This window comes from Tigriopus californicus, chromosome 12 (genome assembly GCF_007210705.1).
Source record: "Tigriopus californicus strain San Diego chromosome 12, Tcal_SD_v2.1, whole genome shotgun sequence".
NCBI classification, from domain to species: domain Eukaryota; kingdom Metazoa; phylum Arthropoda; class Copepoda; order Harpacticoida; family Harpacticidae; genus Tigriopus; species Tigriopus californicus.
Genome location: NC_081451.1, coordinates 10861156 through 10876421, shown reverse-complemented (window position 1 = coordinate 10876421; position 15266 = coordinate 10861156). Strand labels below are relative to the sequence as shown.

General features: G+C 41.5%; 2 protein-coding genes across 2 annotated transcripts in view; one reads left to right on the top strand and one right to left on the bottom strand.

Moving 5' to 3' along the window:
* The first annotated feature begins 263 nt into the window (after positions 1-263).
* Positions 264-13308, top strand: LOC131891971 (uncharacterized). The gene is made up of 4 exons (XM_059241678.1): positions 264-325; positions 2974-3144; positions 3205-3347; positions 12854-13308. Exons 2-4 carry the CDS (start codon positions 3057-3059, stop codon positions 12968-12970), a joined length of 348 nt encoding a protein of 115 aa, XP_059097661.1. The 5' UTR covers positions 264-325; positions 2974-3056; the 3' UTR covers positions 12971-13308.
* Positions 13309-14465: 1157 nt separating this feature from the next.
* The window catches only part of LOC131891277 (uncharacterized), a 6355-nt gene continuing 5554 nt past the window's right edge, over positions 14466-15266 (bottom strand). Inside the window, exon 4 of the mRNA XM_059240805.1 lies at positions 14466-15261. Within this exon, the coding sequence (XP_059096788.1) occupies positions 14951-15261 (311 nt within the window). The 3' untranslated portion in view covers positions 14466-14950. The remainder of the gene's footprint in view (positions 15262-15266) is intronic.

The window sequence follows — 15266 nt, the reverse complement described above, 5'->3', positions numbered from 1 at the left end:
TATGAAGCAATCACCACTCGTTTTGCTCAAAGTTAGTGCTTTTGGAGTTTCATAAATTCCGGGGCCAAACCTTGACCTGTGAATTGTCTTGCCGTAGACGTATCACTGTGATTATAGTTCCTGATTATGTATTTGAGCAAATGCCAAGACTTCTAGCTGCCATTTTCTTTGCTAAAGAAACAAACCTTTAACCTAGTGGCGCCCCTACTAACCCAAATTCGAAAGAAAGAAGTAACAAGGAAAGCTCAGAACAAAACAACAGTCAGTTGATATTCATAGCCAGCCTTGCCATCAACTCCGGTTCAATAAAGCCTCCTATCACACAGTAAGGTCTATCTCAAATATAATCATTAAGTCTTGAATACTCCAGCTTGAACTATTTCGTCACCGGTCAATTCGGAGTCGCTATACCGTTTCATCAGAATAACCATTGTTCTTTTCGTTTTCAAACTCAAAACCCACACTTAAAAATAATAGAATATGCAAATCCAAAGGAATCGTGCACCCCTCCCCCCCAACATCCCAAATCCAGAACGTCAACATATGCCAAGACAATTGCAAAATTATCCAAGCTATTTGCCCCAAAAGTAGTGACTTTTGACCAAATAATAGTTCGTTTTGTCCCAGTCCTTCGCCACTTATGTCCATAGTAATGATGATAAAACAGGATTGTGCAAGCGAATAAGGTGTCTCGAATCGTGCTTGAATTTTCAGGATACAGATACTAGCTAGTTTTTGCGGGGCATTCCTCAAATGCATGTTGGTAAAACTTTCGCTCCTGCTTTGGCTTCTATCGTACAAGTACCTGGTCTAGCGCCAAGATATGAAGAGCAGCCCTAAGGTTAATTTACTTTTTCTCTGAGGGGAAATGAATCTTGAACAATCACATTCGGTTTCGAAGGAGAATTCATCCATTTTAGCAACAGATGGAGAAGTTGGCTCCTTTAAGTAGCAACTCAATGATGATAATAGCTCACATTTTGAGAGGTCATTAGGGGACTTTTCAAAATATTAGAGGTTCTAGGAAACCAAGATACAAAGAATAGTATTGGACAAAAGCAATTTCTCAGGTTTCAAAAAGTCATTTGTAAAAAGAAGAAACTTCTAAAAGAGGAAAAATTAATGATTTTTTTCAGTTAAAAAGGTATTTTCAAGCATGCTAATGAGTAATACTGATATAGTTTATAAAAAATACAATGCTAAATCAACCACTGGTGTTATGGATTAATGAACTGAACTCTACTTAAAACCCTTGACAAAGAACTATGAAGACTCAAAAGAGCAAGTTATTTCTCAAAGTTTGACGGTGATACTATTTTCTTTTCCTGCTTCAATGTCCCAATAAATGTTTGAGGAGCAATTTGCGGGGTGGGAATGGCTCAGAATCCTCGGTTATTACATTTGCACACGAAAATTGATCGGTGTTAAGATTGTACGAAAATACCTGATTGTCATATGGCCTCATCTTTTATCATTCTAGTTCTCTAACCCCTGGTAGATGCTGTTGATGAGGTTGGAAACTGCAATTTTAGGGCGGATTATGAAATCTGTGTCCATTGCGAGAGTGACTTTCAGACCTGTGTTGTAATTGCAATCAATCACATTGGTAGTTCAAATACCATCTGAAAGTAATTAATTATAATTGAAATCAATTATACTTCAAAACGAAGTAATTGTAATTGTATTTAAATTCATCAGAAAGGAGTACATTTGTTATTTCAATAAATTGCATTTTAGAATGTTATGGACACAGGTTTGGTGACTATAAAACTTCACCCTCGCTCCAAGTTGAGCCAAATTCGCCTAAGGGTGACTGCTCATATCCTGGCTTATGGCCAGGCATTTTTCCCACTAAACTCGAAGCAGACACGAAAGTTGTCCATTACAGAGATGAACTCGCCACAAACATTCTATTCTCGTTGGTTGCAAAATGATACTCTTGTGGCTGTCTTGCATGTTGTCTTGTTAAAAAATTGCAATTGTGATTAGAGTGCAGTCCTGCATGATTTCGAGGAATTTACATATTCTGTTGGTAATGAACTTATGAACTCCTCAATATCATTATCGACTGGGTTTGAAAGCAAAGAAAAAGCGAGGTTTGAGGTTGAAAACGAAAATGATGATGATAATTAGAGGACTCATTGTTTGATTTGCTCCCCTCAAATATTTGTAGGAAGTAGGTACGTAGGTGTTGATCCTGTAGCCGGATTTAGGCCACAATGTTTTGACTAAAATTCCTGATCAACCTTATATTCAAGGACTAGCCAGATCTGACATATCTTATTCATTGGTACATACGTTGGTAAGATATTTTTATGAAAATAAGGTTAAATATAATGATCACCGCCTCAAATTGTCGGGAATTTCATTCCCAGCAGCGATAATGAAAGCCGCAAGAGATTATAACCAACTAATTTATGTGAGCTTTTTTACTGTTTTTTCCTGTAAACATTCTGTTGTTACGCGTTCTGATTGTATGAATCCGGATATGGATCTATGACCTTGTTCGTTAAGGCCCAGGGTATTGAAATGAATATTCCAAGACCCAACATAAAACATCACCAACCCAATGGTCACTAAAACCGCCAATGGTTCTGAAGCAAGCAGGGATCATACATAATTACAGCAATCCAACAGCGATAATGAAAGCCGCAAGAGATTATAACCAACTAATTTATGTGAGCTTTTTTACTGTTTTTTTCCTGTAAACATTCTGTTGTTACGCGTACTGATTGTATGAATCCGGATATGGATCTATGACCTTGTTCGTTAAGGCCCAGGGTATTGAAATGAATCTTCCAAGACCCAAGATAAAACATCACCAACCCAATGGTCACTAAAACCGCCAATGGTTCTGAAGCAAGCAGGGATCATACATAATTACAGCAATCCAACAAAAAGATTGACTAGCCACTCTAACAGCCGTGCGATTTTCACCTCGTGGCCTTGATCCTGATCCCGGTTCCATTGTAGGAGTTCATTTCCTTGATCAAACTTCTGAACGGCATTTGTATTCTGAGAAGCGACCGGTCAAGATCTCAACAAAAGACGCGGCCATGATCCAGGTTACTTCTTACTATCTTTGGCTTCTCGGTGCTTTTGTCACTATAACGGTGGCTCAATTGAGTGAATACCAACCGGAAGGTAAGGTAAATATGCTCTATTAATCAACGTAAGGAAAACTTCATCATAGTTTTTTTATAGAAGAGAATTATTCCGCGTACAATCAAGTTTCTTCAGCCAATGATGCGAATAATCCTTGGGCCAATTACCAGCAACAAGTCCAGCAACCCTTGTACTCTGGATTCTCTAACGTGGACCGTCAAGGCATTTTGGATAATCCGGAGGTAAGCTTGTAGGTTAGAGAGTGGCGGATGTCGCAAATGAAAGGATCACCAAGATATGAGTGCTTGTTCGTTCGATATTCGTCCAGTCTTGTGTTATTATTGTAATTACAATTGCAGTTTCAAATAATTGTAATCAAGTACATTGAGAAACAGAGTCATTTAATAAATTGCATTTGTGAGCGTGTAATTAAGATATTTTGATTACAAGATACAATTACATTTCCGTCCGTACAATAGAAAAAAGGTGCATCTGTAAAATCCCAAAACGTTTCTTCATTGGATCTTGCTCTTGGATTTATTCCTTTGTTTTGCATTTTTCTCCCCTTAAAGGATTGCAAAGTATTTCTTCCACTGACCATTTTATCTAATGCAGAACATGAGAGCAGTGTTTATGAAATTGCAAAGTACGTCATTCCTGTGACATTTTCGACACCCTAGTTTTTTTTAATGCAAGTGAAACGAGCAATAAATAGTTAAGGAACATTGACAGCAAAATTTGATTTGCCACCAAATAGTTCTTACCTTTCATGATTACATTAAAATAAAGCTTGCACGACTAAATTAGCTGCCACGTACCTGAGCTATTTAATTTGATGAAAACAAATGAAAATTGAGAACGAAAAAGAATTGAGAGTAGAAGAAAGTCCAATCATTTTGTTCAACATGGGTATTCTGAAAAAAAGGTAATTCAATTTCATTCAATTTAAATCTGAGAGCTTACATTTCACAATGAAGCAATTGTAATTGTACTTAATTAAAACTGAATGGAATACATTTGTAGGTGTGACGCAGGTCTGCATAATTCATTTAATCAATTGCGAAAACCATGACTAGGTTCACTTTGACCAATTAGAAATCAGGCACGATATGATAAATCTACAATAGATCGAATATTTTCAAATCAAGGTCAAATTACAGCTTAATAATCCTTCTCACGTTCTTAAAAGAAATGAGTCTATCTAGTAACAAAAAAATAATAATTACTTTTTACCCGAGGATACGGATCATATAATCTTCATCCGTTGGCGACTTCTTTGGGATAATTACGCTAATTTGGTGTCCCTGGACAAACGAGACCGTTCCATTCAAGTTGGATCGTTTTAGGAAGTTTGTTCTCCTAGATTTCTCCGTATCATCAACCATTTCCTTGGAATTAAAGCTGGTACTAGCCGCACAATGGTAGAAATTTTGGATTTACTAGAAGCTCACCTACGATGCTTACAGAATCCGCATCTTAACACGCGGGATCTTCAATTGATTCCACAAAAAGATAGTCAAGATTACGTCTCGTTGTCCAACAAATTGCGTGAACAAGCTGACTACGCTGGTACGACAAATATCACAGAAGATCAACTTCTCATCGCACTACTTCTTCGAGCGATGTCCAATGAGTCCGACAAAGCTCGAGTGATGGAAAACAATCCTTCCTCTTTCAACGATTGCCGTAAATACATCCTCGAACTCGAAACGGCTCGTCGAGGGGCCAACAATATCAGCGTTTTTCTGTGGAAAAACGATTCGTCCGTGTTGCATCTTACAAACCAAATCATCCACTTACAAGAAATCCAAACACGTTGAACAGAAGCCAAGGTTGAGCACGAATTGCGGGTTTTGTGGAGGATTTTCACATCCACGTGATTCTTGTCTTGCCAAAGAGACGAGTTGCAATAATTGTGGCCGTTTAGGGCATTGGGACGTCGCTTGCCGATCCAAATCAAAGTCGAAGAAAATTGGAGGAGTTATCATGCGTGTTGCATCATCCCAATTTTAAGATTCCCGTCATAATCAACTTAATGTTCGAGTTCATCCACATCCCGCCCCCATGGGGTCATCCACTTCCGCGGAGGGAACTTTGTGTGCTGACACGGGCTCAGATTTCATTAACATGGGAGTCGAATATTTTAAGAGGAGCAAATTCTACACGATAGCTCCATCGTTGGATATATGTCCAAGAAAGATGAAGATCGTCGGAGTAGACGGCCATTCGTTTCAGATCGGTTTGATAGTTGGGAACCACACCGCACGAAATATCACTGTGATAATATGCTATGGACTTAAGGGAGCATTTTTGAGCCTCGACACTTGTAAGGCTCTTACCATTGTTGGCGACGAATTCCCAAAACAAATGGTTGCGACTATTGCTCCAAACAAATCGCCCAACAAGAATGTTTCATCGTGGGTTTGGTTCGAGAACGATCACAAGAAATGGATTAATTCTTTGCATAAAAATCCATCAGTGGAGGATTTCACATTTGTGGATAAGAAGCTTAAGGCCATTTACAAGAAAGCCTCCGACGACACAGTATTGAAGCCCATGCGCGGACCAATCGTAGGTGATCCTATGAGAATCACTCTCAAAGAAGGAGCGAAGCCATTTGCTGTGCACACTGCAAGGCAAATCCCGTTTCCTTACCGAGACAAATTCGAGGCTGAGCTGAAAGACATGACAAAAAAGGCAATCATCTTAACCGAGGGACATGTGCCAACGGTTTTGTGCCATCCGATTGTGGTGGTTCCGAAACCAAATGGTGATTTAAGGCTCTGCGTTGGTCTGACAAAGTTGAATTCTGAAGTTCAGAGATCAACCCATCCCACAAAGACACCAAATGAGGCCATTTCTGAATTTCACACGTCTCATCGATTTTTCATCAAATTTGACCTCGTAAAAGGTTATAGGCAGATGCCTCTAGAAAAGAAATCTCAGAAATTGACGACGTTCATTACTCCTTTCGGTAAATTTCGATTTCTGCGATCTCCAATGGGATTTATTTCAACTGGAGACTCGGAAACTTATACAATGCGGACCACGATTCTTGCAGGACACAGAAACGCGGTAGGCCAATATAGAACTTGAAGCATTGGCAATATTTTGGGAAATTAGGAAATGTCGCCTTTATCTCGTCGGTTTGCCCGATTTCAAAGTCATCACCGATCATAGACCCCTGAAATCAATATTTTGCCAATCTCTGGACGCGATTGAGAACCCCCGCATTCAAAATTACCATGTATAACTAGAACTGATGTATATTTCCATAAAAGACGTAAAATGTGTACACTGTGGATAAAGATATTGAACGCAATTGTGTCGTAGTCGAAAATGATTGAACGCAAAGGGAGGAAATGGCGCCTCCAGCTGCACCTCCCCTCCAGTCCAGAGGACTCCCATAAATCAATAAACATCTTTATTTCTTCGGTCGTCCTCGACCTCGTAATTGTCCCAACTCGGCATTCATTGACACGGCACCCGTAGGTTTTAGTAGATTAACGTGGACCAACTTTGTCTTCTGATTGGCGCCTTCAATCAGAACGTTCACTTCCCCTGCCTTTTGCACAATCTTGAAGGGTCCTTCCCATTGGTTTGATAACTTCTTGCACGTTCCTTTCTCGTATTGAAATTTCTTCATAAATACCGTCTCCCCAATAGTGTATGGATAGACCTTGGTTTTCAACCGTTTGTCGTACTCCAACTTCCTTTTCACTGCTGCCTTCGTCAATTGCACCCTCGCATTAGATCGACAGTCCATAATTCTTTGGTGGAGTTTGTTGAAATTCAGTTGGTCATCTGCTCCTTTCACCCCGAATTTCACATCCACTGGTAATCTCATATTCCGCCCAAGCAAGGCCTCATGAGGAGACATACCAATTGCCTCGTGCACTGTGGCTCTGTATGCCATCAACGCACTTGCGAGCTTGATTGCCCAATCACTCTGATCTTTTCTGACCATTACTCGTAATAAGTTCATCAAAGAACGATTAAATCGTTCTACTGGGTTTGATTGATGATGATAGGGCGAGATGAAGTGAGGTCTCGTCCCCACTGAAGACAAGAAGTCCACAAACTCCTTTGATTCCATGTCTGAACCCCGATCCAGAACAATTTGTTGTGGAACTCCAAATCGCGATAACACGTCTTCTTTCATCCATTCCACCAAGACGGCTCCTCCGAGCGCCGTTACAGCCTTGGCTTCTGCCCATTTGGAAAAAGAATCCATCGCCACCAGAATATATTTACATCCACTTGATACTGGTAACGGCCCAATCACATCAATTGCCACTTTCTGAAACGGTTCACCCAGACTGTCGTCTACCGCAATGAGAGGTGCCGGGGCCGGTACGGGCAAAAAATCCTTATTCATCGCACACAACTTGCACTCTCGGCCCCATCTTTTTATTTGTTCCGCCATCCTTGGCCAATAAAACCGGGCTCGTGCACTTGCAAGCACTTTATTTGGACCTACATGCCCCAAACAGGTGTGCAGCTCGTCCCAGATTTGTGCTCTCATCCTTTGAGGAACAACAACACATACCCTGTCGTCCGACACATAGAATAGCGTGCCATTTCTCCATTGAAATTTTCCCGGTTGTTCTCTGACGAGATCTTGCAGACTGGTATCGATTTCTTGTTCGTTCTTCAACTTCTCAACACTTGTCGCAATCTGGGCTACTGCAGCCCTCGACAAGCAATCGGCATCATCATTGGCTACTCCTGGGATATGTTCCACGTCAAACTCCAGCTCAGCCAGTCTCAACGCCCATCGCCCCAACTTGCCTCTGCAATCTTTCTTGCTCTGGAGCCAGGCCAACGGTTTATGATCGGTTTGCAACAGAAACTTGTTTCCCAGTAAGAAATGTCGCCAGCGATCAATGGCAAAAACGATGGCCAAGGCTTCTTGCTCGATGACTGGGTATCGCTTCTCTACGTCTGAGAATTTCTTGGATGCATACTCAATCACCACTCGGCCATTCTCTTCATTTTGAAGCAGTACTGCTCCCACACCAACCAAACTAGCATCCGTTTTGACAATGAATGCTTTAGTTACGTCTGGCATTCGTCTATTTGCGTCATTGGCTAATGCCCCTTTTAGGGATTTGAACGCTTCGACTTTGTCACTTCCCCATTCGAAAGGGACATTTCCTTTGAGAAGTTCATACAAGGGTTGCGCCACAACTGCAAAATTGTCCACCAAGTTTCGGTAATAACCCGCCATCCCGAGAAACCGCCGTAATTCTTTGACATCCTTGGGCGTTGGTAGTTCCATAATAGCTTCAACTTTCCTCTTCATTGGTCTCACCGAGTTCCCCGAAATCTCGTATCCCAGAAACTCTATCTTCTCCGTGAAAAATTTACACTTGGTGACATTGAGAGTCAGGCCTGCTCTTCTTAACAATCCCAGACATCTTTGCAGATCGACAAGGTGTTCCTCTTTGGACTCTGAATGAACACATATATCATCAAAATAAACCGTAATGTTCTTTTCACCAGCAAAGACCTTGCGCATTGCCCGGCAAAACGTTGCAGGTGCTGCTGCCAATCCAAAAGGCATACGAGTAAATTCTAGCAGTTCTCCCCTGAATTTGAACGCAGTTTTCGGTATGTCTTTCTCCGACATGCTGATTTGGTAATACCCCTGGTTACAATCCAGGGTCGAGTAAATCTTGGCACCCCTCAATTCTTCAATCAATTCGTCCACCCGCGGCATGGGGAACGCATCTTTGTTAGAGACTGCGTTCAATTTACGATAGTCGATGGCTATTCGCACATCACCATTACTTTTCTTCACTAATACTGTAGGAAAGCTCCACTCACTTTTGCTCTTCCTCAATACTCCATCCTTCTTCATTTGTTCAATGTTTGCACTTGCCTTATCCATGAGATGGACCGGCATTCGATGATTTGGAACACAAATTGGATTTGCAGATCCCGTTTCAATCTTATGCTGGACAATCGTGCAATGACCTAGTCCGGAGAAAACTTCAGGAAATTCCACCCTCAAGTCTCCAACTTCTTTTGGAACCACTCCTGGGTCAGTTCCCTTCAGGTTTCCAACATCCTCGACAAAATCTGCCGCTTCTATGACTTCTATATGACCATGTTGTCCAACCCCGGCTAGATAGGCTATATCACCTTCCAGATGGCTTACCAATGGAAATCCTCCAATGGTTATTTGTCCACTACGGGCACCAACTTGCGCATCATGTTGTGCTAAAAAGTCCATGCCCAGCATCACATTGGTGACGCCTCCAACAAAGAATTCATGTTCTGCCTCCCAATCATCAACCATCACGTGACATAGCCGTTTTCCTTTGGTTGCCAGCCCATTACCTGATGCCGTCTTGAATGATGTTAGACAAGGGGAGTCCGGTTGGAACATGTTTGATGGTAGGAAGCTGGACGATGCTCCAGTATCCACCAAAGCTTCCACGTCTTTGCCATCAATCTCCATAGTCAGCATTGGGCGAGGTGAAATTGCTTTGGCACTCTGTTCCCATCTTGGTTTCCTTGTCGGGCAATCTGCTATCCTATGATCCTGGCTTCCACAACTAAAGCACGACCTCCTGTCTCTTGGCGCCCATTTCGACTCTCCGTAGTCGGTCTTCTTCCTGGGGTTTGTCTTGTTCCCTTCTGGCTTCACGGTTGTCTTCTTCTCCCTCATTCCCAAGGTCAGGGCCATACCTTCGGCCATCAGTGCCGATTGAACTGCTTCCTCCCACTTCTGTGAACGATTGTTGAGGACTACCGTTTTCAAAGTCCCTGGGAGGCCATGAACAAAACGATCTCTGGCGAGCAAGTCCTTATTACTTTTCGCAAAGCCTGGGTAGCATTCGTTCACTATACCCTTGCACCTCTTGGCGTATTCTTGGACCTTCTCGTCCTCACGCATGGACATCTTCCAGAAAAAAACTTGGACCGACGCTTCCCTGAAGTTCTCCTCCATTGGTACCAGGGCCTCCTTTAGTGCCTTGAAACTCCCCAATACCGTTTCGCTCAGATCATCCAAATCCGTGGATCCAATCTCTAACAATCCCGGGAAGATCTGTGCTGCCTGGCAATCAGACCATCCATTGGCCTTGGCCACACGACCGAAGTATCTGACGTACTCCGCCATGGAATCCTCTGGTCTCTTTGGTTGTGGACGCACAACATGTCCAGCTCCAGACCGTTCCATTCCCGACCCATCATCTTCTGTGGTTGTCCTACCACTTGGCATTCTCCTTGAATCGCCCGACAAGTCTATAGACGCACCCTTTGCGTTGGTTCTCACCTCTTCTCTCGAGGAATCACCGCTGCCACCATATAACTAGAACTGATGTATATTTCCATAAAAGACGTAAAATTTGTACACTGTGGATAAAGATATTGAACGCAAATGTGTCGTAGTCGAAAATGATTGAACGCAAAGGGAGGAAATGGCGCCTCCAGCTACACATGTTGATTATCCAGTTCCAATTTTGTCGTCGAATGGCGGAAAGGTAAGGACCACGAGATTCCTGATGTTTTGTATTGGCACATATTTCGTTGATCCATGTCAACTCAACAGATGTATTGGTGGACAAGAGCCGAAGAAAAGCAAGATTAATGGGAATATTTTGAAAACTAAATCTGGAAACATTTTGCACTTTCAAAAAGTGGCCGCCAATTAATTAGAAGAAAAAAATTAGGCCAGGGCACAAGCCAACAACTTTGCATTCCAGGCTTAATATGGAATGGGGTCCCAACGCCTAATTGCAACGACACACCCTTCACTTTAGTCAATTGAAAATCAGAAACTCCCTCGTTCAATATGTCTTAGGGTTTCACAAGTAGGAGCCTCCAGGCTAGACACAGGTGGTTGTTATTAGCTGACTGTGAACAGAAATGAAATTAAAGGTGGCTTCTTTCATCATATCTTTAAACCTTTACTGCTCTCTCCCGGGGTCAGTATTGTTATTCACAATTTGTTGAGTAACAGTCAATGAAATGATTTATCTTGGTAGGTGATCTGAGAGTGAATCCACTTGGTTTGTCATGTCCTGAGCTCATCCACGTAAGGACATTTTCAAGGGAAATCAACGATTGACATTCTTTTCATAGATACGCACTCACTTACAAATCCCGTGTCCAAAACCACATGGCACTAACATCACATCTTCTTCATGCTGTTTCACCTTTTTCGTAGTTTTAATTGAATCCGTTTAAGGTGGTTGCACTTGCATTTATTTCCTAATGATGTGAATCTAATCTCGGATGGGCAAGTTTGGGGAAGCAAGGATGGGCCGGCCTCGGAGTTACAAAAGTACAGATCTTCCGGTACTAGCAAACAAACGTGCCTGCCAATGCCTGTGATGCAAAATTGTCGTTTCAAACTAGTTTTGGCGAAGCTGACCTTTCCTCATATAACTTCTCAAAAATGTATTTGAAGCTTCAAACTTGCGTCACTGACACTGGTCACCCCGTATTCTGATCCAAAGGACATTTTAAAATTAGGTGAAAATCGCAAACGCCCACTCTATTCAAAATTCCTGTCTCTAATTTGTCGCTGTAAAAGCTAATTAGGTTGTTGTAAGATATTTAGGATTTTTGATGATCAAATATTTTTTTGTAGTCTCCCCGATCAATTTCGCATCATAATCCCGTATTTTTGGACACCCCGAACTGTCAGATGAGTGCTACCCTACAGTAGCAAGGTCAGGACTCGAGTCCCGACTAGTCAAGAACAAAAATTGACATTTTTCTTAAAATTTCGCAAGACGGGTCTTTTTACTGGACGTGGCTCTACAAAAAGACTCAAGTACGGACTCGGCGAGTTCGGCAAGAAGTCAAAAAATCAAGAGACTCCTATGAATCCAACTTTTACCGAACTCGACCCTGCACCTCTGGCAACCGTTTTTCATTTTTGTTTGTTCTCATTGAGTGGAATCGAGAACACATGTAGACGAGTATAATTTGGTTACGTTGCTTCCATTCCAAATGCTAAAAAAAACTACTTTTAGTTTTGTCCCAAAATTGCTACTTAAACTTTGTTGAGCTTGGAGTCATTCTCTCCTAACCCTTGATTATGAGAAATAAAGTAAAGCCAAACATGAGCAAAACTAGTATGAGGAGCCATTATTATTTTCTGTTCTCTCATATCACACTCGATAACAACAATGCGTTAAGATTGGCCATTGATTGAACGAGAAAACTACATTTTTTCAAGGTATTATTAGATGTATTTCCACTCACTTTTTGCCCATGCTGTAAACAAAGTCCCCCTTTTGTGCTTGCCTTTCTTTTCTTCTTGTCATCATAGGGGAAAAAATTACATTTCAAAATGCCACAAACCTCTTACCCACAATGTGTGGGTTAGTCCCTTTAAAGTATACCAATAGACCACAAGGTTGACCATATAGAAGGAAAGCTTTGAAAAACTTCCTCAAAGAATTGACAAACTACAAAGAAGTAGCTGTGTGGCTAGCCTTCAAAGACAATGAATTGTAAATGAGTCAAAGTTAACTCAATGTTACGTGGAGGCTTGCGAGCTGATCCTAACTCCTCATGATTCATCCATGCTCTTGTGTCATATTAGGTAATGATTAACCGGCCAATGGGAATACACGAATGAAGAATCTTGTTTTTGTGATCGCTTCAATTTCAGCAAAGTCCAATGGATGATTCATTGATTTAAGGATACTTAGCTTCCAAATTATTGTTCCTGGTCATGCACTTTATCTGTTCCGTCTCAATTTCGCATTCTTTTTTATTTCAGAGCCAACATTATGAAAGGAGTAAAGCCATGCTTTCACCATCGGTGTATATCCTTTATTCCCCCAATCATTTTCCATTATCAGATTTGTCACATTCAACGAGCAGGAGTCAGAGTTGACTCACAAGCCGCCACAGTAACAACATGCCTGATGGTCTCTTTGATGTTTGTCATTCATGGACAAATGGTTCATTCCCTTGCCGTCTTACCTGGAATAATTGGCTCCCCAAGGATTGGTCCCCAACTACTTAAGTGGATTGACATTGATAAAAGTGCAAAAATTAAGAACTATTTGTTGCATGTGATTCTGGGGTTTAAAGGTCTTATTGCGACTGTTGTAATTGTTTCCTTTTTTCTGTGTTCCCCTCCCAAAAAACTTTGACTTTGAAGTCGTTTAAACTTAGTTACTTTTGAATTAAGTCCATGGAATCGGACAAGAGCAAGTGCCTTAAATAAAACTGACTTGTGAAGGGTTCCATTCGCTTTCCCATCCACATGGATGCGAACAATGGAGAATTAATGATCGATTGACTTCAGGAATGATGACTATATTATACCATCGTCAATTAACTTTAGTTTTTTCAATCTTAATATATCGATTGTCTCTTGCCAATTTAATTCCTAAGGTTCTGGGTCAGCCAATGCTTGTTTTCACCAGGACCTGGGTTTTATTTCCCAATATGCTAGTTCCATGCCACTAATTCCAATGAAAGGCCGGTCACATCTTTAAAATGTACTTGTATAACGTGTTGTGGACAACATGAAGTTCTGTAGCATATTTGTAGCTTAGCTAAAGTCGGTCGAAAAGTCAATATCAACGTTGTTAATCTCAGCTCTTTATTACTTCTTACACGAACTTTGACCATGTTTGTCGAGTGCCATAAAGTGGGTGATTTCTCCAAATATTGTGACCACAAAAGGCGTTGAAAATTTAGAAAAAAACGTCCGTGAAAGAGAAATCGCCGACTTTTCAATGGCAAAAGGAAAAAAATTCCCCACCTTTTCTTGCCAATCCGATTTAGATCAATTCCTCAGCACTATTTTTTCAATCATGAGCACTGATTGTCGATTATTTTATTTCATAAGTACCGATATTGGATAAACATTGGATTCTGCTTTGTTTTGAAAAAAAAAAACAATTCCAGTCTCAGTCGACCCAACCGATTTAGAAATGGACGACGTGTCCTCTGGATTGGTTGACACCATGTTAAATGTGCCAAAATGCCCAGGAAATGGTTTTCCCACTTTGACTATTTTCGTTTTAATTCCGAGCGGATGGTACATTTTCCAGACGACATTTTTTTTTTAATGGAAGATATCAGAATTCAAGTGCTTTTTATACATGCAATTGCGAGATTCAGGTAATTTGTTTTTTTTGTATCGAAGTTGTTGCCAACACATTTAGTTGTAATATATATCGCATTTGAATGATGTGTAAAATAGAAATAATGAATTGTGATAGCTTTGGTGTCAAGTTTCCAAAGGTGTTCAACCCGAACTTGGCAATTTTTTGGTGTTTTGGTGCCCACTTGAACGGACTCTTAAAATTGGAAACCCTTTTTCAAAGCACCAAATTCAGGTCATTTGTTAAAATTTGCAATTCAAAAATAGCTTTGTACAGTAAGTTTAAAAGGTTCACAATACGTAGATCCAAAATGAATTTTCAAACAGATTTGAAGCTCTGGGCGAATGAAAACCAAATGAAATTGCAATCGCTAAATACTTTAACACTTATTCATTGTTTAGGGGATTTTCCTAAATGCACTAAATTACAGAGACAAAGTATCAAATGCAACTGTGTGTTTATTATCGGCCCCTTTTGTGTCCACACAACAAACCCTCAAAAATAGCGAACCACAGATCATCAAACTTGCCGAGATAATGCAGCCTTTAAACTATGGAAATGGTAGCCGCTACAGTACTCCCCCAATGAGGGAACACATCAAACTCTATGGTGACGAATGATGCCGTAGCTGGCGATTTGGCGCGAGTAGCGCACAGAAAGGCGCAAGACACGCCCCGACCTCGTGACCCTCGGGTACCGAGCGCCCAAGGGCAGGAAATCGAGGTCACGAGCCACAAGCACCTGATGATCTTCTGTCAGAGTTTTTTTTTTGGGTCAAACTGTACCACAACTTGGGGACGCCTGCGGCGTGGCGGTTCGGCAACGACCTCTGGGGTTACACCTCTGGCGACCTTGAGTCGATCCAGGGAAACTTTGTCTGTACGGCCTCCAAGATTTAGGATGAAATACTTTGACTGGCGCTCAAGCACGGCGTAAGGCCCATCATATGGAGGTTGGAGAGGGCCCGTGTGGCCGCCATGTCTGACATAAACATACTTAGCCGTAGCCAAATTCTGCGGGACATGGACGGGCGGGTCACCGTGGAAATCAGCTGGAGGAGGCACCACTCCA